Source organism: Sphaerodactylus townsendi, linkage group LG11 (genome assembly GCF_021028975.2).
Source record: "Sphaerodactylus townsendi isolate TG3544 linkage group LG11, MPM_Stown_v2.3, whole genome shotgun sequence".
Classification (NCBI taxonomy): domain Eukaryota; kingdom Metazoa; phylum Chordata; class Lepidosauria; order Squamata; family Sphaerodactylidae; genus Sphaerodactylus; species Sphaerodactylus townsendi.
In genome coordinates, this window is record NC_059435.1 from 55,253,782 (window position 1) to 55,281,361 (window position 27,580).

General features: G+C 41.6%; 1 protein-coding gene across 1 annotated transcript in view; it reads left to right on the forward strand.

Annotated features, from left to right (window-relative positions):
• MALRD1 (MAM and LDL receptor class A domain containing 1) overlaps positions 1-27,580 on the forward strand; it is a 268,644-nt gene that overhangs the window by 130,582 nt on the left and 110,482 nt on the right. Inside the window, exon 22 of the mRNA XM_048510491.1 lies at positions 26,838-27,018. Within this exon, the coding sequence (XP_048366448.1) occupies positions 26,838-27,018 (181 nt within the window). The remainder of the gene's footprint in view (positions 1-26,837; positions 27,019-27,580) is intronic.

The following is a 27,580-nucleotide window of genomic DNA, read 5'->3' on the forward strand; positions in this document are numbered from 1 at the left end:
CCACTGTTTGAATCCCACCACCATTGGAACCCGTTATTAAAATTTTTGGATCCCACCACTGGTCACAATTGGAGGTCCTATTCAATGTGCCTCCATATATCAAAGTTCAGTGGGTGTACTTTCAGTAATGCCATGTATCTTTGGAATTGATGACTCACCTTGTTCCAAGACTACAGTGTTATAGGCACCAGGTGGAGACATTTCTATGCCCTCAGGTGTTTAAGTTCCTATGGTTTGTTTTTAATCTACCAGGCTTATTTTTTTGTGTTCTCTTTGGCTAGGCGGGGGGGGGGGGGTTAATTTCTGTGCTGGTTTATTTAATATGCTTGTTTTTCTTTTATATTATAGCATTCTTTCTAGATCTTTTCTTTTTTTAGTCTAATATCTGTTGTATTTTATGGTTGCAGTGGTGTTGATTTTCAGGGATAAATGTGCTTTTAGAATTAACTTGGTTATTGTTTTAATCTGTTGTTGGTTGCCTTGGTTACAGTTTTGGAAAAGGGCAGGATATAAATATTTTCAATCGTAAATAATAATAAACCCAGATGGCTGCAGATTTATTCTGGTGTTGAGCTACAGAAGGAACTGAGTGCCATGTAAAAGGCTAGCTAAGGATCACCCAATGCATGAACCCAATGTGATATTTCATCTTGCTTTACAAGTTGTATTTATAAATTGTTATAGGAATGCTACTTCATGCATACACAATATAAATGGTTCTACAACAACAACAGAGAGAGAGCACGCAAATGGAAACCACTGACAAAAAGGTGAACGTAAAACAAATCCACAGGACATGTACTCATCCCTGACTTGACAGCTGCCTTCCAAAGCTTCATTTCCAACAGGGTAACTGTTCTCTGTAGTCTGGAGATCAATTGCAATTCCAGAAGAATTCCAGGCCTCACTTTAAGGTTGGCAACTCTACTAGAACAGGCATAGTATTTCCTTTCACAATCCCACACTGGGTCTTTCTGTTTTCACATGTGTATTGTGTGTTTGTCTGATTGGAAAACTGTGTTTTGTCTTCATTGCCACCACCCAAACATGTAAACCCAGCCTCTCATTTAACCAGCACCTTGGGGTGCTCTGGTAAGATTGCCTGTCAGCAAATGCAAAAGGCAGCACTTCCAATTACTTTAGAGTATAAGAGCCATCTTCAGCGTGTGGGTGGGATTTCAGACACAGTTTGAAGGAGGATACAGACCAAAGAAATAAAAGGAAGAACATCAGTTGACCTAGGTTGTATTACAAGACAGCTACCTTAGATCCGTGGTGGCGAACCTTTGGCACGCCAGATGTTATGGACTACAATTCCCATCAGCCCCTGCCAGCATGGCCAATTGGCCATGCTGGCAGGGGCTGATGGGAAATGCAGTCCCCAACATCTGAGTGCCAGCGGGTCTGGGCTTACCATGGCCTTTTAGATGGAGTATGGCTCATGGCTGTGCTGTTGTTACCAGGAGGGAAGAGGCTTTCTTGGTCACAGCATCTGGGTAGGCGTGTTTGGATCCAGAACAAAAAATATTTCACCTTTTAAAACATCTGCCTGATTAGGTGAAAACCTCCTCCTCCCCCTCAGTCCAGAGTTAGGAATCCTGCCCTTCATGGGAGATACTCAGTTTTCTGTCAGTGACACCCTATGGCACATAGCCCTCATCCCTCTCTCCCCATTCAGGTTATATGATGCCCGTTCATCAGTTCATTTGACAGGTAGTTCAAATTGTCTGGTTTTCCCTCTGAAACCAACTTCCTGTTTTCTTTCAATCTCCCTTCTTGGGAAACCTGAACAGTTGTTCAGGGTCCCAAATCATAACAATTTCAAAATCCATTTAGGAACTCCTGAGTAGCCTGTGAACTTGTCATTAGCATAGGAAATAGAGTCATGGTGTTGACCTTCCTTTCTTGCTAGGAAGGTTGTCATACTTGGGATTCTCTGGCATCTGATGCAGGATCCATTTAGTGAAATCATTACAGAGTAAAATTCTGTTAGTTGGAAACTGGAAGCAACTGGACTTCTTGGATGAATAAAAGAAGTGGGATTGAAATATTTTACAATATATTTTTTTTCTGTTTAACATGTGTTAATGTGTAACCCTTTGCTTTTTAAAATGCCCATTTTTACTTAAAATTATCATTTTTGCTCTGATTTTCTGTAGATAGGTATTTCAATTGTTCCTAGAAACTGTAGAGGCTGACGTCTAGAGGGATATATTGCTAAGACTAAAGGTGCAGGATAGAAATTCTGCTGAAAAACAAACACAAAAAAACACTAGGTTTATATTATGCTGAAATCAATGCAACTGGGAACAGAAGTGAAAGCTCTTGCTGCTTTTAAGCCATTTGTTTAGGCCTGCCTATTGTACATGTGCTGTGTGTCTTTGGCAGCTTAAAATATAACCTGTTCACATGAGCCAGGGCAAGACAAAGCTACTCTGCCATCTGTCAAATGAATAACTGGAGATTATTTTTAGGTTTTACTGGCTCTTCCTCTGAATTGTTCCCTGTCACCTTCATCACCTTCACCTGATTTGCAGCACATAGCTTCTTCACCTTTGCCAGCTTATATTATCTTTGAGAGAGTGTGTGTTCCCCACTTCAAATAGAGGGGTCCTCAGTCAGACAAGATCTATTTCCAAATAGGACTTCTGTACCATCAAACTCATTTCATTGATCAATGAACAGGGAAGGATGAGTTTCAACATATACCATTAATATCTGGAAGATTTCTCTGTGCAGTGTCATATTATTGACAGCCCAAATCAAGCTAGAGTTGCATCCTAGGAACTGGAAAGTTTATTACAATAGTACTTGTGAGGTGATAGCATTCTCTGAACAAGGCAGAAAAATAGATCTTTTCATTGATATTATTGAATATTCAATTTCTCTCCTCCTTCCAGCGTGATGTAGTGGTTAAGAGCAGGTGGATTCTAATATGGAGAACTGGGCTTGATGTTTCACTCCTCCACCTGAGTGGCAGAGTTTTATCTGGTGAACCAAATTTGTTCTTCAGAACTCTCTCAGTCCCACCTACTTCACTAGGGAGAGAAAGAGAAAATGAGTGGGGAGAGGAAGAGAAAATGAGTTTATAAGCCTTAACAGGAGAGAAAGGGGGAGGGTTATAAATCCAAAACTGTTTTGTTGTTGTTCTTATGCTTCAGGGATATTTCAGGGCCTGACTGGATCTCAATGTAGCCTTCTGACGACTGGAAACTTTTATTATTTAAAAAATATTTAACAATTACAAACTCCAAACAAAAAGAGGGAAAAAACCAGAAACTATAAAAATAACAGTGGTAAGTCTACACAAACATTTTACACCAAAAAGCCTTTTATTTCTGCTTCTATGGAATTCCTTACATTGTGGCAGGAAACCTAGTTCATCTATCTTCCCAGTGTAGCGGACCTCTGGTGTCTCGGCATGGAGAGGTTGAATATTCCTGAACCTGTGGAAGGTGCGGTAGCCCCCAAAGAGGGCTCCGAGCTTTCCCTTCTGGATTTGGAGGAACCGGCGGGAGAACGGGTCTCGCTGGTAACTCTTTCCCGTCCTCGTATCAACACGAGTCTTCCCTTACTCCGTTGGGACGAGGGACGAGGAAACGATCATGTGGACTTGCATGAGTCGTTTGGGGCGCTGTCTATGGATCGGGCGCCTGTGGATCGGATACCTACCCGTTTCCGTGTGGATTACAAACCTCAGATGCAACCTGTCACGGAGGAGATGGGCCTGACCACTTTTCATGCGGCAACCCAGGAGTCCATTGAACGATTCCTGGACTCGTATTTTGATGATGCTCCCAAGAATCCACCGTGGCATAGCACTGGGGCCCGTCCCAAGACTACCGTTGAAACCGGGACTATATCGGGGATTGGGAGGGGTATCCGTACCAGCTTTCAATCGGACCCCGCAGATCCCGGATCAGCAGCTGCACCTGAGGCGCCCCGTGGAGCCGCCGGTGGACACAAGGTGCTGCAGTCCGATGAGGAGGAATCCGAAGAAAGCCTGCCTTCCCATCCGGACCTATTTCCCCTCCCGTCAAAAGAGAGCTGGGATGAGGAAGTGGGCCGACTGCGAGATGCCCAGGAAGCATGGGCCCGTGAATGCCAGCTATGGGAAGAGGAACGGGAGCAGCTGCAGCAAGAGCGTGAAAACCTGCAAAAGGACCGGGAACAGCAGCGCAAGGAAATCCAACTCGAATTGGACCGTGCCAAAGACGTGTTGCAACGGCAATATATGCAGAATCTATCGGTCCATGATAAGGTCCTGGAACACTCCAAACTGGACTTAGAGCGTCAACGCGAAAGCGTTAAGGCCATGCGTGCGCAAAGTGAACTAACTGCAGCTATTCAACGAGACGAACTGGCCAAACTGGAACGAGAGAAAGCAGCTTTGCATGCGCACCAAGATGCCTTGACTCGCAGGGAAAGAGACTTAGCCGCCTTTGAAAAGGAGCTGAAGAAGCAGCAGGACAAGATGCCCCAAGCTGGAGTCTACGCCGTTACTGGTACAGCCAACGCCAGAGGGGCGACGCTTCTGGGTCCTGCTACTCGCGTATCTGCCACCTTCCAAAGACCTGCTCCCACCAGAACACCAGTGGCGCCGGCGTCGGTGCCCCCACCTCCACCGATTCCGGCCCTCCCTGCGCCGCCGCCCCAGCGGGCGCCGAGGGCCGTGGAGAGAGGATATTACAGACCTCCAATACCTGCCCGTTTCGATGGGACCGCTTCCAAACTCCCCTACTTCATCCTGCAACTCGATGCCCACATGGAGGACTATGACGATTTGTACCGGTCTGAACGTGAAAAAATACGGGACATCGGTTCCGTCTTGGATGGAGCGGCAGCCGACTGGTTTGTGACTCTTTTTGACCTGCAAGGGGAGGATACTCGCACGGTGCCTGCGTTCCTCCAAGCCTTAAGGGCTTGCTTCCAAGATCCGGGAGCTGAAAATGAAGCCATCCGCACCATCAAATCTATTCAGCAAGGCAACCGCTCCTTTGCCGAATTTGCCCGTGAATTTCGTGCGGCGGCTGCTCGACTCCCTCCTGAGTGGCCTGAGTGCATGAAATGTGAATACTTCTCGGATGCCGTCGACGGCAAACTGCGAGAAACGGTGTTCCTTATTCGGATCCCCCGCACTATTGCTGATTGGATCGAATTAGGATCTCAAGTGGCGTCTCGTTTGGATTACGCTCGCGCCGGGGGCCGCCCATGCCCAAAACCCGCCGCTACGACCACCGCTGCGACTCGCAAGCCAAGCCCAGCAGCCTCTATGGAAACCACCTCCGAGCGCCGTCGCCGTTTGGGATTGTGTCTTTACTGCGGAGGACCGGGTCATCTAGCTGCCAACTGCCCGAAAAAACAGAAGCCAACCGCTCCGGCTGTGCGCACCCCATCTGCCAAGCCACCACGTAAATCCGGGCCGCCCCCAACGGGCTCGTCTAAGGCGGTTACCGAAGGCGACCCAGAAGAGGGGGAAGCAGCTGTTTGCCTCTCTTCAGCCCCCATGGATATGGGTTCGACTCCAGATGCGGTGAGTGAAGGCAGCGCTCCCATTACGATTCAAGCGATTCTGGCCAACCCCGCTAAGCACACTCGTATTATAGCCTCAGCCCTTGTAGATTCTGGGTGCTCCCATTGCTTAATGCGGCCCCAAGTGGCGGAGGAACTTGGACTAGACCGAGTCCCCCTAGCTAAGCCCATACCGTTCACCCAAATGGACGACAGCCCTCTCGGGGCCGAAGGACCGGCCCAGTTCAAAACGCAACCGGTTCTCCTCCGCTGTGCTGACCATTGGGAGAAAATTAGTTTTATTCTGGCTCCAGTGGCCAAACACTCCATAGTCCTGGGCATGCCATGGTTGTTGTTGCATGAACCAAAATTCATTTGGAAAGAACGGATCTTAGAATTCACTGACCCTCCCTGTGGAGAACACATGAATTGGGGGGAAAACTCACCTCCTAATGACATACACCCCCTGGCTTCGTCAGCGGTGCACGCTCCGGTTGCTCCCGAATCTACCGGCATTCCACCGGCTTACCAAGATTCAGCCAGAGTATTTCAGGAGCAAGAATGCGATCAATTGCCACCCCATAGAGACACTGACTGCAAAATCGTATTACAGCCAGGGGCTCAACTGCCCAAGGGTAGAATCTACCGCATGAGTCCCAATGAGGAGAAGGAACTTCGTGCCTTCTTAGACAAGAACCTTGCTCGCGGGTTCATACGACGAGCTACCAAACACACACATGCTGCTCCTGTATTATTTGTTAAAAAAAAGGACGGGTCTTTAAGGCTCTGTACGGATTACCGAGGACTCAATGCGGTTTCCCTGTCCAATAAATACCCTTTGCCTTTAATCAAGGACCTTTTAGATGCATTGGGCAAGGGACGCATTTTTACTAAGTTGGACTTAAGAGAAGCTTACTACAGAGTCAGGATTGCGGAAGGCTATGAACATTTGACTGCATTTAACACAAAATTTGGACAGTATGAATACTTAATAATGCCATTCGGGTTAAGTGGGGCCCCCGGAGCTTTTATGGCCCTCATCAACGAAGTTCTACATGATTTATTATACAAGGGAGTAGTGGTGTACTTAGATGATGTTTTAATTTATTCACAAACCATGGAGGAGCATGAAGCCTTGGTTCGGGAAGTATTAAAACGCTTGCTCAACAACTCCCTCTTTGCAAAACTTTCTAAATGTTGTTTTCACCAATCCTCCATCGACTATTTGGGTTACCGGATCTCTTCCGAGGGGCTCAAAATGGATCCTGCTAAGATTGAAGCAGTCCTCCAATGGCCTGCCCCTACCAATCGGAAGGAACTCCAGTCTTTCCTAGGGTTTGCTAATTTCTATCGTGACTTTATACCCCAATTCGCTGAACTGACTCTCCCACTCACAGACCTCTTACGCACTAAGGGTAAAGACCCACAGGCTGCCAAGCCCGGGGCCCCCCTTTCTTGGTCTAAAGAATGTCAGACAGCCTTTCAACATTTAAAATCAGCTTTTACTACCGAACCTATCCTAAAACACCCTGACCCAGATCTTCCTTTTGTGGTTCACGTGGATGCCTCGGACAAAGCGCTTGGTGCAGCCCTGTTGCAGAGAAATAAAGATAGGCTTGTTCCGTGTGCTTATTTATCAAAAAAATTCTCCGGTGCTGAGCTCAACTGGACTGTAGGGGATAAAGAGACTGCGGCCATCAAAGTAGCGCTTTCCACTTGGCGCCACTGGCTGGAGGGGGCTAAACACCCCTTTCAAGTTTGGTCGGATCACAAGAACTTGGCCGCCCTTTCCACCCCCCTCAAGATGTCCGCAAAACAACTCCATTGGGCCGATTTCTTTTCTCGTTTCTCTTTCACTGTCCATTTTTCCCCCGGAAAAACCAATAAACTGGCTGATGCGCTCTCGCGCCTGCCCGGGGAGGGGGGTGGAGCTGCCTTACGGGATATCCCGTGCACTGTTCTCTCCCCCTCCCAATTGGGGCTGGCTGTCACTCGATCTCAGACGTCCACTCCTCCTTCTCCACCCATTCCCAGCCTGATCTCTCCTTTCCTACGAGAACTCGAGGAGGCGGGGCTGCGCGAGCCACCAGCGGAGGAAGGTGACTCCCAATTACGCCTGGAGAATGGTGTTTGGCGGCGGGGGGATTGTTGGTACGTGCCTCTCCCCCTCCGTAAGCAGGTTCTCGAGGCCTGTCATGATGCCCGCTCGGCTGGACATTTTGGCTTCCTTAAGACTCTGCATTTGGCCCGCCGTCAATTTTGGTGGCACGCGATGCGCAAAGACATTGAGACATATATCAAAGGTTGCTCTGTTTGTGCGGAAGCCAAAACCGTTCTGGGAAAACCCCATGGTCTGTTGAAGCCTCTCCCGGTGGCCTCCCGCCCCTGGGAAGTCATCTCCATGGATTTTATTACGGATTTGCCAGAAAGTCAAGGCAACATGGTCTTGTGGGTGGTGGTGGACTTATTTTCCAAGCAAGCCCATTTCATCCCATGTGCTTCCATCCCCTCCGCTCCTAAGTTAGCGCGTCTGTTCATTCAGCATATTTATCGTCTACACTCCGCCCCCGTTAAGGTGGTCTCCGACCGCGGGCCCCAATTCATTTCAAAGTTCTGGAAAGCTTTCCTGGGCTTGTTGGGGGCCGCCCCGGCAATTGCCGCCCCCTACCACGTTCAAAGTGACGGTGAGTCGGAGAGAACGAACAGAACCCTGGAACAGTATTTACGTTGTTAAGCACCAACTATCACCAAGCATGCCAACTGGTGCGAAGTTAATTCCGCTTTGCAGAATACGCTTCTACAATAATGTGGTTCATATGCAGTACAAAAAAAACTCCCCTTCGAAATTGTAGGCGTCTGGTCGGTCCTTCCCTCCGTTGCATAACTACTCCTGGCAGAAGCGTTGAATCCTCCAGAGTTCCAACAGTGGATTTCGCCATCTCTGGGCCGAGGGGTGGAAAACGGTCCAGACCGGCCTTTACAGCAGGCTAAAGATTCCCAAAACTTCAAGCGGATAAGCAACGCACAAGGATTTCCCTTTACGTGTGAAGCCTGGGTATATTTGTTCAATACCAAGAATCTTCAGAGACGTACATAAATTTTCAAAACTGGGCAAAAGATTAGGTGGGACCTTTTAAGATTACTAAAGTGATTAATGATGTCACTGCCCGATTAGACTTGCCTTAATTCTCTAAGTAATAATCCATCCTGTCTTTTCTATTCCAGTTTGCTCAAAGGAGGCTCCCCATTTCCGATGCTCTGCTTAACGGACCCGCCGCCGGATGAGACCCCCGCCGACTATAATTGATGGCCACAAGCATTACGTAAATTGACCGACGCCATCCTGGACTCTGAACTTTTTAATCGCTAAACGCTGCAATGTTGAAGGTCTCTTGGGTGGGATATTCCTCTGGGTATAATCAATGGGTCTATTCAGAAAATATTGACGCCCCTTCCTCATTTCTGCTTTCTTTCCACCGCACCTTTCCGCGACAAACCTGGGGGGGAGAAGTTTTTCTTAAGTGGAGGTGCGAGAGTGTAAAGGATTCAATACCGTGTTGATAGTTCAGAACAGCCGCCTGGCCTTGACTGAATTCCATAACCCCGGGCGATGAGGCCAGCTTCGGCGTGGCGGGAGACTCTGGTGGAGGCCCCTTATCTCTTCGAGAGAGATGAGAACTCCGTTCCCATGAGAAACCGGGAGGGGGGATGGGATGGACAGAGAGCTATAACCTGTGCTTCTGGCGGAGACTTTATTCCTGCCAATGCCGATGGGTAATGCTGATGAGCTTTCTAGGATGTCTGAATAAACGGTCTTTTACACCAAAAAGCCTTTTATTTCTGCTTCTATGGAATTCCTTACAGCAAAATCAATGCATAAGTCCTTCACAGGATTCGTAGCCAACAGCCAGCCTGCCAAAATAAGCATAAATCAGTCTTTAAAGCTGGACATGAAGTAATTCCAACTTTGCCTTCATGATATCTCAGATAAACATAGAGTACAGCATCAGGTCTACTCAAAAGCCTTTAACTTCTGAGCATTTTTTTTCTAAAACATTCACATTTCTTGAAACATCGCAGGCATATTTGCAGTTAGTTCAACAGGCTTTATCTTGACACCTTTATTAAGCAGGGTAGCCTTGATAAAAGCCTAGCCATTTGTAATTCTTCCCTGAGCAAATCTTTGCATTTGGAGAGCACATTTTAGACTTAATGCGAGAGGGTAACTCCACAATTCTAAGCTAGTGGAATTAATTTTGTAACCATTAGCAAATAGAAAAATGATTAAATTGGATGATCATGTCATGTTACTCTCCTCTTGTTCACAATTCTGCACAGAAATGAGTGACAGGACCCAGGCCAAAGGGAGACCAGCAAACTGTTGATAAGCAAGTGAGAAGAAGTATGCCATTTAATTCACAAGATTGACAGGAAAATCATCCCTAACTAGTGGATATGAATTGGGACCTTTCTGGGTTGCAGTGGAGTGGGGGGCAGGGCTGAGGAAACCTGGGTTAAAATTCCTACTTTCTAACCAGGTACAGCTAAGTTGACTCAGCATAATCTACCCCACAGGGTTGCTGAGAGGGTGAAATAGAGAGGGACAGAGTCAATTATGGTGCCCTGAGCTCCTTGGAGAAAGGACAAGGCAAAAATGTACTAAAATCAAACCAATATGGTTCTTTTTTAAGTCAACACAGTTTTTGACTCTCAATGATCCTCAATCTAAAGGTCAGACTTGAGCATCAAGAAGTTGAATGGGTGGCACATGTAGGTATACCATAGCCCTCCTTCCGTCAATGAAAGGATGAACAATAATCTCAGCCTTATTAAAATGCATAAAGCAGTATGGAGATGGAAAAGATGAAATTTCATGGAGGTCGCACAAGGAACAACGCTCATTTTTTTGGTCACTTAAATGACATCCTTGTATTCTTAATGATATAATGAAATCATGTTTGAAGGACAGGGTCCTTTTTTTGCATTGCCAAAGGTTCTGATGCTTTCTGAGGGACTGGAGCCCATTTTGTCTAAAAAGATGCTAAGCAATAATGTTGCCTCTTTCATAGCTTTTGAAACCCTAACTGTCCTTCCAACCGTAATCAGTTTTCCTACTTTACTGGTATGCTGCAGAATTTTACATTTTTCTTTCAGAGAAGCTAGATAGTAAGACAGCATTGGTTAGATGCGTGGTAGACAGCATGTATGATGAAGCAACCCCTCACATCTCTCTTGACATGTTTTTTAGAACTAGAAAGTGTCTAGATGATTTATCGAGCTGCTCGCATTCTTTTTCTGGGGACCAATTTGGCTGTTGCATTTTTCTCCAGAGAACTTTAGGCAGTGTACGTAGTTCTACCTTCCTTCATTTTATTTCCACAACAATTCTGTGAGGTAGGATGAGCTAAAAGACACTGAATGCCTAGAGATCACTCTCATAAAAAAGACATGAGCAGGCTGTATAGCTAGCTGCCACTGAAAGAAAGTCCATTCACCCGGGACCTTAACAGCAAGGAGCTGGCAGGCATAACTTAATGAGAGAGAACATCACCTATAGATCAAAGTGTAGAGAGAGAGAAATGTATTGTGGTGTGATATGCAATCCTGGGGAGTTAAAAACTGAAGAATATGGAAGCATTGAGGTATGCATAACATATTAAAGTGTCCTCAAAGACTGCATCAAAATCTGGTGAGACTGAGAAGCAGCCAATCTCAATTTTTTGCCTTGCACAGATCCTGAAATGGAAGATTTCTGTAAATTTTAAAATCCAATCTACTTCTCTCTGAGGCTCTTGGATCTTAAACTCCCAATTGAAGCTAGAAGAACATCACATTTTGTTTCTGTACTATTCAGGAAAAGGTTAGAATTAATGATGCTGCAGCTGTAAGAATCAAAGGCTGTAATATCTTCTACATCATGCAGTAAATGTACTCTGCTCATTTGTATAAATGCTGTCTCAGGACTACTAAAAAATTTGCCTGTAGACCCTGAACTTATGAAAAAATACAGTGATCTGTAGAAATATATATGTAGTTATTAGATCTGAACCATGCCAACTTTTGAGAAGTGTGAATACCAGAACATTGTTTAAAGATTAAGAAATAATAATGATATAAAAATATCGCTGGGATTGTTTCAGATATAAAGTCAAAGCAATCAAAATGGCATCTGTTAAAATTATTGGAAAAAGGCAATGCGCTGTGAAGATATCTATACAGAAATATTCCTAAGGGCCTTTTCAGACACTAATTTTACTATATTAGGGAAATAGTAAATTAAGTGAAGAGAGACTATGCACTGGAGGTAGAATGGCAGCCAGTGTGCAGCACTAGATGACTGCAATCCTACACACAATTACTCCCAACTATAGACTTCAGTGGACTTCCATCAAATGGTACTGTGTGTCACATAGTTATCATGCTAACAGATCTCAGTGGCTTGGTTTAATTGAACAAAAAATTAAGCTTTTCAAGGGGCTGCTCATTAGAGAACACTCTTTAAGTCTCACATTGCCTAATATTTGAACATGATCGGCATAATATACTTTATTGCTTTCCATTCATTTTGGGTGCTTACACTGTGCTTGGTTTTCCCCAAAATAGAATTCTGTGTCAAATCAGGGAAGAGTTAGTGAACTGTATAAATTGACTTGTTATCAGTTTAATGAATGACAATGTGTCAACAAGATGGGTGTAAAGGATAAGGATACGTGGGGAAAGAGAGAGAGGCCCTTACAAACTTCGAGACCCCGTTGGGAGAAGAAGGGCGAGAGAGAAAGATGTAGATTTAAAGGATCCCCACACTATCCTTCAAACTAGGGGAAAGGGATCTTCTTATTTACTTCGCTGCCACCATAAAAATGAAAGAAAACTAGAAATCCCCCAAACTGCTGCTGGTTTGCCAAAACAGTAAGGATCCCACCTCACTTACACACACTTGGTCTGAGGGGAATGTCCTTCAGAGTCCCTTTAACAAAAATGGAGGGAACTCAAAAACTGGCTGGGATTCTAGTTACACAGACAGGCACAAACAATCCTCTCACACATAAATGCAGGCTGGCACAGGGGTAACTTAAGTATATGTTATGGAGTATTTTCAGATATCCCCAATCAAATCAATACTCACAAACGCAGCAGTCAGCAGTAAGCAGTTTATTCACGTCTATAGAGGTGGAGAGAACCAACCGAATCAGGGTGTGGCTCTCTGAAGTCTGCATCGCACTGCAGCTCAATTCTTAAAAAGCATCATCCTCTCTCTGTCTCTCTTTTGAACCAATCCCAAGACACCACATCGGCTCTCTGTCAACGGCTGACCTAAGGCCTGGCCCACAATCTTTCCTCTAAAAAAAGGCAGTATTACAAATTTTACTAACCCACCCCAAAAATCCCCGTAACTTGTTGTTCTGTTAGTTTCACCCGCTTTAAGCTGTAAATAACAGGTTATTGAGAGCAAATGGTTATTTCCAGCTAGCACAACGGTTATTTCCATTACACGGTAACTTTGTACCCATGTACCCGTGAGTGATCCTCACATGATGGTGTCAGTTCCCTTTTCCCTTCTTGGCATCGCTAGGCACACCTCTACTTCTTCTTTCCATGCAAGCTAGAAGCATCCGGTTTAATAAACAACCTTGAAATAGCTAGGGCAAAGTTTGAACTTATATCTGAAGCATATCTGAAGCATATAGCTCTCTATATATTTCTTAACACCACACAAGCATATGGCATATACTTTGCATATATATCTGAAAACCTCACAACTTATCAACAATATATTTTCCATAACACTACATAGAAAAATAGAAATTTATTATGGAGAACTAACCAGAAAGGTTTCTTAAAAATACTGGACTCAAAAGAGGTACTACACTTAATGGTTTCAGAGCTTAAGATGTTACTTCAGTTTCATACGCACACAGACACACGCAGGTTTCTCTTAAGGAAAGATTTAGCTTTGAACTAATAAATTTCCTTACACACACAGACACTAGTTTGTACTGCTCTAATACCCACTGATCACACTTAAACACCTAGTCTAAGCCCAGGAGATTCTGGCACACTTGGCCTCCCTCTCTCCCACTAATCCTAATATGGCTTCACTGCCTCTGGACCAGCTTCTGACTTGATAGGTCTGGACAGTTTCAAAACCATCAAGCTCCTGAAGGGCACTTCAATCTGCACCCAGTCAGGGCCTCCTCTCTCTGTCAAGCATACACCGCTTAGACAGGGACTGGACTTCTGTCAGCCAACTCAGCTGAGACAGAATCCTTTTCTACCAGAGCTGACAGACTCCTCTCTGCCAAACTCTGCTCTGACTGATCTTCAGTCTCGACTGCTCTCTGACAGACTCTGTACTGTACTCACTCTAAGTGCTGTAAGCACACTAGCTCCCCCTAGCTTTGGCCAAACGTTATTGGACCTTTTCCAACCAATCAGGTGGGTTCTTTGCTTGTGGAGCCTTTTTCTTTACTCTGGCTGTTGCTAAGGCTTTCTTAACTAGGCCTGCTGTACGCCAGCCCTTCAGGGTGGGGCAAGTTTGTTACAATGGGCATCTTCATTAATACATTATGTGCATTCATAACTCACAGTAAGGTCAACTCTTGTGACCTTTCTATCCCTTTTGATTTTTCTTCTTGTCTAGTGCTGTCCATAGAGTAACATTTGATTTCAATTTAAAACTATTTTGCTCCATGTAAGCATCTGGGATTTTTTTAAAAAATCTGTCTGGATGTTTCTATTCTAGTATTGCCACGTGTGGAAACCACTGTTCAATGTTCTGGAGAACCCTTCACAACAACCTGAAAACCTTTTCTGTCACCTAGAGAATATTTATCTCACCACAGAGAGAAATATGCATGGAGTCGAAAAATACCGCTAGTTACAAAACTATTTTAGAAATTTATTTCAGATGTTTTCCTTTAAAATTGATGAAAGTTTATGCTAGTCATCTAACAGTTTAGGTTTTTGCTGCTTCAGAGTTTTTAAAGTATAGCTTTGTAGAGGAACAATACCGGCATACATTATTCAATATGCATAAAGGAAGGCATTGAATCTAGCAAAAGAAAAATTCTGTATCATGCTTCACAGCTTGAAAACAAAGGTTTAGTACTGTGAAACACAGCGACCTCTGACACCACAAACAGATACATTTTGTGGAACTTTTAAAACATTAAAAAGCAAATTTTATGTATATATGTATACATTTTGTACAGATTGTTTTTGGGTCATTCAGCTCACCTGTGTCCAAGTTGTACAATTATACTGTTTTATTGCACAATTAGACTCTCCCCTCTAATGCACCATCTATCTGCCACCATTTTTTTAAAAAGTACATAGCAAAATTTGAAAAAGTTTGAAATCGTTGAAACTTACTACTTAGGTGTCTGTGTGAACCAATCAGATCCACATCTCACATGCAGTTGAGAAAGTTCAAATAAGATAATAACTTGGCAGGGAAGCTACAAACAAGGTAAAGTTCAGCTGGAGATTGTGTTCATGTTGAAACCCTCAGCCTGCCTAATAGCAAGTTGGTACCAATTTTAACCATGCTCTTGTAAGTTCCATCAATCTCAATGTAACTTCTTTTTCCAGTTAGTGCCTCCCGCCCCCCTTTATATGTATGTGATGCTGTGGGATTAAAACTATTCATATTTTTAAAAAATCTATAAAACGGGTTGTTTTTTTCTAAATCTTAGAGAAAAGTCCAACTGTCTTTGTTATCATCAGGAAACTCGCAATGCTTTACAGTGCTTTCCATTCCCTCCATTTAATAATCTCCATTTCATTTCCTGCTTGCCCTGAAGATGCTATCAAGTGCATATGGAGCAAGGAAGTAGCTGAAAATTTTTTGTCAGCATAGAGGCAAAGGGAGAAGAAAACCATTGTAGAAGCAAATAATGGTATTCAAGGAATATCCTTCTCACCTCACCCTTCGTCTTCCACGATTCACAATGTGCCTTCGTTGAAGAATTTATCAGTGCACAGTGTGCTCATGGTGTCAGGATTACAATCTCTTTAAAACATGCCTTGTATTTAGAGTATCTCAACAGGGTTTGCGTTTGTTACCAATCCTTTATAACAGTGACCTCATAAATAATTATAGTCAGTTCCATCTAGAGAAAGTACTATGAGAAAAAATATCTAACATAATAAAACATTATTCTTTCTATTACTTTTAGCTAAAGGTGAAATGCTTTTAACTTAACTGTCAGTCTCTGTTTTCAGGAACCAAACTAAGGTTTTTTCTTGTTAAGTGTCTAGATCTGATTCTGATTGTTAGCTTTTATGTACAATTGCAATTAATTAATTAATTGATTGATTGATTGATTGATTTTCACTACTTTGAAATTTATGATTTATTTCTTTTTATACTTGAAGCAATTCATATGATGAAATTCATACATGGAAGTCATTTTTTACAGAGCAAGCTTTATTATATGGGCAATTGATCTCTTTCAGTAATGAAATGCAGAATGAAAATGTCCCTTTACTTCTCTTCTGTGTGAATTTTACATATCAATTGTTATGACTAAAATCTATAAGGCTCATTCCGCACATGCAGAATAATGCATTTTCAAACTGCTTTCAGTGCTCTTTGAAGCTGTGCGAAATGGCAAAATCCACTTGCAAACAGTTGTGAAAGTGGTTTGAAAATGCATTATTTTGCGTGTGCAGAAGAGGCCTAAGATTAAGAAATGCTTTATGGGGCTCTTCTATATTTTTATGGGACTCGGGGGTTTCATTTTATGTTTTTATTACTATTGATTGTTTCCTGATTGCTTACTAGACCTATATGACAATCATTAAGTGCTGTACCTTATGATTCTTGACAAATGTATTTTCTTTTATGTACACTGAGAGCACATGCACCGGAGACAAATTCCTTGTGTGTCCAATCACACTTGGCCAATAAAGATTCTATTCTATTCTATTCTATTTATGTGGTTTTTATGTCCCTAGTTTGTTTTTAATTCTCTAAATAAATTAATTTAAACACATGTCAACCTTTTTCATAGATTTTTATCCCTGTATTGTTCCAGGAACTCAGTCTTTCCCTCTCAAATTTGTCATCTTCACAACCTTTCTGTAAGGTAGGTTAGATTGAGAGAGATTCTCCCTTGGTTACACAGTCAGCTTCATAATTGAACATGGGATCTTTTGGGTCTTTTCTTTTGAATATTTTGAAGAACCTGCAGTTTTAGAAAGTGAAGTGAAAGCTAGACTCAAGGCAACTGGGAGAAACAAACCACCAGGAGTAGGTGAGATATCAATACAGCTATTTCAACCAACAGAAACTGAGTCCATCAACATCTTAACATGAATGTGCCAACAAGTATGAAATGAAAATAATGGCCTACAGAATGGAAACTCTCACTCTACAATCCAATTGTAAAAAAAAGACATTTCAGACAAAGACTGAGGCAATTATCAAACATTAATTTCTCATGCTGGTAAAATGATGGTCAAAATCTTTCAACAAAGACTTTTACCATATATAGAACAAGAAATGCCAGATGTTCAAGCTGGATTCAGAAAAGGAAGAGGCATTAGAGATCATATTGCAATTTTATGTTGGTTACTGGAACTTATGACAGAATTTCAGACGAAAATCAGCTTGTGTTTCATCAATTACAACAAAGCTTTCAACTGTATGGATCATGAAAAGCTTTGGCTAGTTTTGCAGGAAATGAATATGCCACAGGATCTGATGGTTTTGAAACTCAATCTGTACTCTTGACAAGTTACTAATCTTAGGATAAAATATGGAGGAACAGAATAGTTTCCAGTTGGCAAAGATGTTACATATTTTATATCTCTGTCTCTTCAATCTATATGCAGAACTTATCATAAGGAAAACTGGATTACATTGAGAAATTAGAAGAGATTGAGACTGGGAAGGGCAACCATGAAAGAGCTAGAAATCATCCTGAGTGTAAGGATGTGTTGTTGGTGATGAAGATCGTGATAATTTATGCACTAGTATTCCCCCCTACTATAAATGGTAATGAATTATATTACTATGTATTGTTACGGAATGTGATGTTGGAGAAAAGTTCTACAGATACCATGGACATCTAAAAAGAAAAGGTTTTTTTTAAAAAAAAAAAAATGAAGCCTCAATTCTCCCTAGAAGCTAAAACGACTTAATTGAGACTATCATAGCGTGATCACATTATGAAAATTAATGACGCACTGGAAAAGACAATAATGCTAGGAAAAGACAATAATGCTAGGAAATGAAGGCATCAGGAAAAAAGGAAGACCCAACATGAGATGGACTGAATTAAAGCTGCTAGGACATTTTGGAGGTCATTAATTCATATGGTCACTATAAGTAGGAAGCAACTTGATGGTATTTAACACAACACTTTCCAGTTCTGGTGCAACATCCTCAATTTTATATCATATTATCTCTTGTTTGAAAGATAATTACAAATAAGAATAGTTCTCTGTACAAGGCCTGAAGTAAGAGAACACGAGTTTGAACACAGTTCTCTGTAGCCGAACTCCACAGAATCACTCTGTAGCCGAACTGTAGCCAAGCTCCACAGATCATTTTATTTAAAAGGATTTTTTTTTTAAAAAAAAAACCACAATATAAATATGAGTCAAATTGAAAAAGAAGGGCTTAAATTAATTAATCTCTTCTTTCCATGTAAAAATGAATTTGACCTGGAATAAATGGGATATTTCATCCAGCACCACAAGAGGGAGTATTCTCTTCCTCTTTGGAATATACTTTACTTTGACAGATGATGTCCATTTAAATAAAGCAATTTAAAACTATAAACATTTTTCCCCAATATATCTGCATATCTGAAAACCAGGAGCTAGAACTGTTACTCAGACAAGATACGATTCTTGTTGACCTCTCTAAGTTATAATTAGGCTGCTGATAGGTGACAATTTGACTCATGCATCCTGCCTTTGTGAAGGATTAGCATGAGAGGAAAGTTCAGCTGCACTGGATCTCATGCTGCTGGCTACTAGTCAAAACTGACTAACCTTTGCCCATCAAATCGCCAAATCCCAATTTCATCATGGTGTAACAGCATGATGTATGAAACTAGTAGCACAACCTCTAAATCCTCATGATGCGCATTTGTTCTGTGATTCCTAATTAATATTTCATTTGCTGTTACTGGGAAGGCTGGTATCTACAAGCACCCCTTAGCAATGAAACGCCTCTCCATAATACAATGATGATGCAAATACAGTATTTTTCCCAGTATGTTGTTAGGAAGTGCAAGCTACCAAACATTGCTCCTGTGCCTTCTCAATCCATTTAATTAGGTTGGCACTTACCATTAAAACAGGAAGAGAAGCATAGCAAATGGAGGAACTAATTATACCAGTAGGTTAAGGTGCTTAAATACTAGGAAAGTTTCAGACAGGAAATTTAGTTCATTTTAAATGTAAAGTTTTGTGTTATTTTAGTTGTTGTTAGCCACCCCGAGCCCGGCTAAGGCCAAAAATGGGTGGGGTACAAATACAATAAAAATAAATAAATAGTCTAAAGTAAAGTGTTTATTTAGCTTCTGTCATCCAAATGATCATCCATGGTTATTATGGTCATACCCCACAGTCTAAATGGGGTATGAGGAATGTTCATTCAGTCTAAGATGGCTAAATTCCAGATGTATGATATTTAAATAATCAGAACTGTCTTTTTTATACGGTAATAAAAAATAATAATTTTATGCTGCGAATGAAAGCTGAAGTTGTAAATTAGAAGAAAGCTCTAGTGCTTGGATGATGCTGATGATGCATATTAAAAAGACAGCAGCATTTCATTGAGTTGTGATTGTCTGCAGTTATCAAAAGCTAATTCCACAGAAGTTTTCAACATCTTGATATAAAATGTTTCCATTCTGAAAGCTAGTCACTCTCAAGACTTGAGGTTATCTGATAGTGATGTGGTAGAGTAGATTGGTGTTCGAACTGGAGTAACTGTTTGTTGAAGGCATAAGAAACACTAGTGAAATTTTGCTTTAATGAAGCAAGCTCAAAAAGGAAGGGATTATTGGCAAAGCTGAAGCCACAAGATCAAGAATAAGTTCAAGCAGTTATAGCTATTTAGAAAGGTTGAATTAAACCTTAGCTGAATTAAACCTCAGTAATCAATTCGGAACAGCTAACTACTGTCTCAAAATTATCTGTTTCAACTCAGTTCCAACATTTGGACTCTGACTTGTACAAATGATCTTTCCCCTGCAATACCAATGACTAGACTTTATTTCATAACGTTTGATTTCTTCCATTACTGCAAATTGGGGACAAATGAGACGAGCGTCAGGGTTGCAGACATCTGCATGCGGTCTTCAGGTCAAATCTGAGTACTATCATCTTTTACAACACCCTAAGACAACACCCTAATTTGCATCATCCATTTGGGTCCTTATATTATTATTATTGTAATGTTTGTAGACCATGTACCTATAGACTGAAGAACTTCCCAAGTGTGGCTTGGTATGATATTCTTTTTTTAGTCTATCCTGCTATAGAAGGAAGCTGTGATCTGTGACTTTGGGGAAATGTTCTGGCCAGGGACACGGAGTATAGTTGCCAAATGAACATTCTTCAGTGAACTTTGCTTACTTGCAAGCTGAACCTTCTGAAGGGATTGCACTAATATTGTCTGTCAACATTATGAGCACTGAGCTGAACAGCTGAGCTTTGCTCTGGTGCAGTAGCTGCTTGTATGAGACAATCAGCTCTTACCTTGACAGTCAGTTACAACCTGCAGCAGCTTTTGCAGTTGTGCAATTCATTTAACTATGGCCGCCTCTCCACGACGCAATGCGTGAGCGGCCGGCCGGCGCATCTGGACGTCAATCCCGACGACGCTAGGACCGTCCGCATGGACGGTTCTAGAAAGAGCCGGGCAGCCGGCGCCGCGGAGTGCCACCGCCCGGCTGACCTGGCGTGTCCCCGGGCCTCCGGCGCGTCGCCGAGGCCTGGGGACACGTCCCCCTGGCCCTGTGCGCCTGCTACAGCTGGGCAGGGCAGGGGGGCATGTCCCCAGGCCTCGGCGATGCGCCGGAGGCCCGGGGACAAGGTAAGTACAGGGAGCGAGGGGGGGGAAGCGCCGTGAAGCCGCTGCCCCGGCGTTTCCTCAACAAGTGCGCTTCCGAGCGCACTGGGGAAAAGCCAGTGTCAAGACGGGCAGCTGGCGCGAGGGCGGCACGGCTGCGACGCAGCTGCGCCCCCTGTGCGAACGGCGGCCTGGGGACGGCGTTTTTGCCGTCCCCAAGCCGCCGTTAATTGCCAGTGCGGAAAGGGCCTAAGTCTTCTTGCTTAATGGAAAAGAGGTGCATATCCACTGGGGTCATGATCAGATCATTAAATTGTTATCTATTTGTGAACCACAGAATCACTCACAGTTCATCTCCCCCCCCCTTTGTGACTGTGCTATCACACACATCTTTAAATGACTGGTATTGTATACATAGTCTGTTTTTTGCACCTGCAGAATCAGTGACAATTACTGAGAAGAAATCATTGTATGCAAGGATAATTGGGATCATGGACAAATACCACAGACATACAGAAACATCTGACTAGTACGTCTCAACTCAGATATCTCAAACAGATTTCCCCCCTTTTACCTACATCCCATTTACCAATTGGAGGCCGTTGCAACAGATAGAGCAGTAGCAGCAAAAAAGTAGCTTGCAATTATGTAAACACATCCAAATTAGTTTAGACACATCTGAATCACTCAGCAATGATAGGCTCCCATAATGTAACTGGTTAGCAAGACACAAGCTGAACAGTGGATGATTGAGTAACCCTGTTTCACTTTCTGGATCAGAGGACGCTAAAATGTTATAGTTCATTATGGAATCTCCCATCCTTTGGATGTCCTGTATTGTAATGTATAAGGCAGGATGGAGATCATTTGGATGGGAAACCTCCAATGGGCAATAACCTGCAAAGGTCACCGCCAAATGCAGTGCACTAGAATTTTCAAAGGCCAAGTGGTTATTTTTCACTTTATTCTCTACATTCTTCCAGGCTTTGAGGGGTGGGTGGGTAAACAAATGCATTGTAAAGGAAGCAGAAAATTCCTCTGGGAAACCCAAGAGTCCTTACTGGTTTTGGAGAGAAATATACACTGGCTTTAGATATCACAATAAATAACTCATAGGAGTCCAGATGCCTGATAAACAGCCAACAGTGATCTTATATTTTTGGACTTGTTAGTGTTGTGGAAGGGGGAAAAAGGGAAGATCATTTTCTATTGCTTATTCTTTCAATATATCAATGGCTTAAAATTATTTCCTTGCATTACTGACAGAGAACCAAAGAAAATTTATGTTAATCTGTTACGTCTGTCTGCAGTTTATTGATTTTGTTGTGAGGGAAGTAAAGGATTAAAAGCTGTGCTCTAACATTTTGGCTATGTTTGTATTGAAAAATTTTAAAAATTCAGTTTAATATCTTGCTATTGAAGAAAAGTCGGTTTCCATAAAAGGGTTCCAATGGTATTGCAAGTACCTTTTTCCATTTCAGGGCTTTCAGCAGAAACAATGCTATTGCTGGATGAGTGATAGTAATTCTACTATCTCAAATCAGGATTACAAGATATTTTAATAAACTTTTTTTCTGTCTAAAAGCATCTTGTTATAAACATGATGCAAATTCTGGTTTGTGGATAAGTACCAACAAATGTACTTTCTAAAAACTTTCCCATAGTTAGGCCTGTCTCTGCAATTGATGATTGGTTGAATGCTGCCGTTCCTTGATCAGGTGATTAGCACTGTCAGTATTCTGGTTGTCTGCCAACAGACTGATGTGTCTGGGCACAGAACTGAGAGAAGTAGCAAGAATGAAGCAGAACATGCAACCCAACAATGACACAAAAACTAAGGAACAGAGTATAATTATAGTTTTGGTAGTGTGAGATTTTTTGGTATTCAAACCAACCCCGTGAGAATAAGTACTGAACAAATATGGAATGGAATGTTACAAACTACATTTCACTTAAGAGTGGTGAGATGGCAATGCTTTAATATTTTCTCTGTATTTGATGTTTTATTAAGTATTTATGAATTTTGCAAAAAGGAAAGTCTGATGCTGTTTGGTTATGGACTCTTAATAATTCTCCTTGGACTTTTCCCCCTTGAGAAGACATGTTCAAAGGTTTGTTTATGTAATGGGTCCAAATGCCCTGTAGTTATGGACTAGTCCAGTCTCTTGTGTCAATGGGAATACACTCAGTGCAGCAAGCCAAGAGCATATGTAAATGAAGCTGTCATGTTATTGTTCTCAATGTTCCCCTGTTAGGGTAATGTGTCTGATTCACTTTAGTACCAGTAAATACTTAAACGGATCAATTTTCCATTCTAATTTACCATTATTAATTTCCACTTCAGTTAGAAGTCCTGCTTGATTCCCTAATCAACAGCTAATGCTTTACTACTTCCATAAAATTAATAAGGCCCTTCTTATTAATTATGTTTTGCAATGATTTTACACACATAAGAGATTTCAAAGGAAGACTTCAGGTAAAATAGAGATCCCTAAAGGATTAGATACAATTAAATACTTTAATTTTGTCCCATGTCAGAACTAAGTCCAAAAGCTAAACGCTTGCCGTAGTGTACTGTTTTTCAATATAAAACTTGTGCACCTTTTTTTCTCGCTGATCTCCACATTACCAAAGGAAATGACTCTTTTTTATTATATCATTTTGTCTGATGATTTACCCAATAATGTGTTCAGTTTAATGTTATTCTGAGCTGGTAGGTCTTTTGTGCAGTTCAATCTTTTTCCCCTGGCCTAGACTATGAGAGGTTGAATTTTGCTGAATCAAAGTGAATGCAAAGGGAAAGGATTGAATGAATGGGAACAAGAAATAATGTGGGGCTTTCAAGAGTCCACTGTATTTAAATGTGCAGAAAAGGTTCTGGACAGTGACAAAGGAGAAATGAGAAGGTGAAATTGTATAGTATGGAACAAGGAAAAAATGGAACCTTCAGGAAGGAAGAGTAAGAAACAAGAAGATGAGAGGTCCAAGAAATGAGAAGGATGGAGAAGGATAAGGTTGGGAGTGGGGCCCTCTCTGAACTTGCTTCAGAGCTATGGAATGACTCACCCTAAATTATTTACAACTGATTTCATCTCTACTGAAGTAAAATGAAAGTTTTCATCTTTTATTACTCTTTAAGGTAATTTTCATTTTATTTCTGTTACTGCCTACTGTTTGTTCTAGGGATTTTTCCCCTGCGTTTTCATTTGTTCTATTTTTCATTTGTTTGAGACTGAAGCTTTGACCAGCCCATAAATATTTATATGTAAAGTACAGTACATAGGATCACATTGAGGAGAAGCTAATGGAGGGAGAATTATAAACAAAAGGAAGCAGTGGCAGATGAGAGATTATTAATAAGAGATTATCTTCTTGAAGGAGTAAAGGCAAGTTTATTACACCCAGGAGAACATGGAGCAGAAATCAGAGGTAGCAAAGAAGAACATCAACACATCTAGCCCATGAAAAGAACTAGAACTCCTTCCCCAGTGTGAACAGCACTGACTATAAGGTTGCTTTTTTTGTAGCCAGAGAGGCATTTTTTTGGCACATAGGGACCATATAGACATCTAGGTTTAAATTCTACAAACCCTTTCTTGGGATGTATTGCCAAAAGCATTCACAACCAGAATCAATAGGTTGTTGTGGATTTTCCAGGCTGTGTGGCTGGGGTCTACTAGTTTTTGCTCCTAATGTTTCATCCTCATCTATGGCTGCTATCTTCAGAAACAGAGGTTTCTACACATCTTACCATGTGTTACTGAACTCTGAAGATGCCAGCCATAAATGTGGATGAAAAGATGGGAGAAAAAAACTTCCAGAACACAGCCAGACAGCCCGCAAAACCCACAACAGACAATTTCCTGGGATTAAGCCACATTGAATAAAATGGGACTTACTTCCAAGTAGATCAGGTTAGCATTGTTCCCATTCTCATCTCCCTTACAGGCCTCATCACTGTATAAACGGACAGCATTTTTAAAATGTTAAGCAAATACTGTTAGATCCTTTAGTACAGGAGGAAATCATCAGTAGGTGCTACATACACCTGCTGTGAAGTAAGTTAGCTATACATTTTGTAAACAGACATTATTTTATTTCTGTCAATTTTAGATTATTTGTCTGCTGCAGAAACTGACGAATCTCATTTCCAGAGGTATCATAAAATGTTGATTGTGTACCATCACCATACTACATTCAACAGAAAGGTCCAAGTGGAGTTGTGTTCTTTGGCAGAAGTTGAAGCAGTGTGATTCTGCATTGTAAAACAGTCCAGATTCTCTTGTGGCATTTTAAAATCTTCTTTAAGTGCCACTTTCATCAAAACCATTATTATCAGCACTGTGAAACATTGAACTTTCATTAAAGAGCATTTGTAGTGCCCCAGACGTCTATTGGTCTTTTTGTAAAGTTGTGCCCACCATTTTATTTCTTGTGGCATGAGTGTACGTGGTATGTGTTTGGGATCGGGTTATACTGAGTTTAAAAGAAGCTGTTACTTATTCAATTTCAATCCTCTTTAATTACATTGGTAGTAGGCCAATAATTGACCTGACTTAGGTAATGAATAGATCTATAACACTCCAAGATAGGAAGGGTTCTGAAGTCATTGTTGGCAGATTGGTTATGTAAATTGAAATTGATTCTTATTGCAATCTGCATCATTTGTACAGCTAAGAGCCATTGAAATCCCTGTTTATTTGATTGTACTGAACTAATCATGCTGCAGCTTCTACCCCTGTTGCAAAAAGCAGAGAATAACATAAACGCTACATTTCTAGAAAGTCAACCCATAATGCCTAGAACTAAATATAGAGACATTATTCAAAATATTCAGTCATCAAAATATTCCGCTACCTTAGTTTAGAACCAAACTACATGTTGCATGTGTCATGGAACTTTTTTATGTTTTCCAGATTTTTTTGTGTTTAAAGCAGTATAAAGGACTCCAGATTTCTTCAGAGCAATCACACTTAGGAGGAAGTGTTGGACTATAATCCATATGTCATTTTCCTGATTTAAATAATCACCTCAATATTCCCCTCCCCCACCAGACTAACAATAGTATTTGGAATTAAATTTAGATCTGGAAAATGGCAGGGAAAACAGCATGAAATGCACTCCCTATCCTTTCAGTAGCATTGTTCCAATCAAATCCTGTTGGATTCTCCATTGCTGAATTAAATTCTCCATTGCTGAATTAAAACAAAACATTCCAAAATTCCAAATGGATCTCTGATATGACCTGTGATTCAGTGGCTATGGATATGAATATTTTGATAACTAGGGCTCATTCCGCACATGCAAAATAATGCACTTTCAAACTGCTTTCAGTGCTCTTTGAAGCTGTGCGGAATGGCAAAATCCACTTGCAAACAGTTGTGAAAGTAGTTTGAAAACGCATTATTTTGCGTGTGCGGAAGGGGCCTGAATGTTTCAGCAGTGTGGTGCATTTTTATGAAATCTTTCTAGTCAATGTTGTAGCAGAAAATAATCTTTTAGAGTGTAGTAATTTCAAGTCATGATCCTCATGATTTCTTTCACAAAAAAGAATAATAGTGAAATTCAAAGAATATCATTAAAATGATGTATTTAAATTATCAGTAATCTTTATGATATACAATACATTCTGTTAAAATGGGGGTTAAAGGGAAATAGGTATTGTTGAAGGCTTCCATGGCCGGATTCAACTGGTTCTGTGGGTTTTCCAGGCTGTATGGCTGGAATCTCTCTCTCTCTCTCTCTCTCTCTCTCTCTCTCTCTCTCTCTCTCTCACACACACACACACACACACACACACACACACACACAGAAAATATTGGGAAAGGGTAGGGTAAAATCAAATAAACTATAAAGGTGAAATAAATAAATGTGCTTCTAACCTGAGAACTGTTTTATCAATATCATTTTAGACTGCTGTTACATTCTGGTTTGCTTTTATTGACATTTTTAATTGGCATTTTTTAAATTTTACACAAATTGTTTTATTGACAAGTTTTATTAGTATGATTTTTTTAACTTGGGGGAAAAAATTGACTGGTTTGATTTCTGCCCAAGGCACCATTACAGTGCAATCTTAAACAGAGTTACATTCTTCTTAGTCCACTGAAGTCAAAGGCCTTAGGGTATAACTCTGCTTAAAGTGGCACTGCTAGTATCTCAGGGGTGGTAAAACATTTTTTGGTGTACCATGATTCCTTGGTTTGATTTCACTTTCTCTCAACCAGAGATGGTAGTTTAGCATTCTAATAATCACTCTGTACTTTTATTCTCACTCTTTTTTAATATTTAGTTTAAGAATGGCCTTGTAAAGATGTGGAGTGATTCTGGAAATAATGGTGGCCAATGGAAGAAAGCAGAAATACATCTGGGCAAACTGAGGAATTTTGAAGTCATATTTGAAGGCATTCGAGTCAAAGATCTGGGAGGAGGAGCAGCAATAGATGACATTGAATACAGGAATTGTAGCACAAGTAAGACATATTTTATTGTGTTCCATTTCAAAATGCTGCTTAAACATAAAGATTACTTAAACAGAGGCAGAGTGGTGTACAGTTGCTAGGTACTCCCTGGCAACCAGTGGGAAGTGGGAGATTGGGGGGACTTGCTGACAGGAAAAGTAGGTCTAGGCCTGCATCACTGGTGATGTTGGGAAATCCTGGTATCTGGGAAAAACTCTACAGTAGAAGTCATTTTTCACCATAGAGTTTTTGCCCAAATACCAGAGTTTTCATTTGTAACCAGTGAAATGATGACATCACTTCAATTGCATGCCAGAAGTGACATTGCCCTGTTATTTATGACACAAGCTAAGGCCTAGTTTTCCTGCCAGTGAGTCCCCAGCCAGCCAGCTGATTGGCACCCAGAGGAGAGAACCTAGAGCAGGGGCCTTACAACCCTAGAATGGTGTACTGTTAGGCAATGCTTTCCCGACGGGCCATCGAGTGCCTTCCACGCCGGCAAGAATTCCTTGCCGGCGCGGAGGCGAGGCCGTCGCTCGCGATGCAGGGTAGCATGCGGACGGCCTTCTGGAGA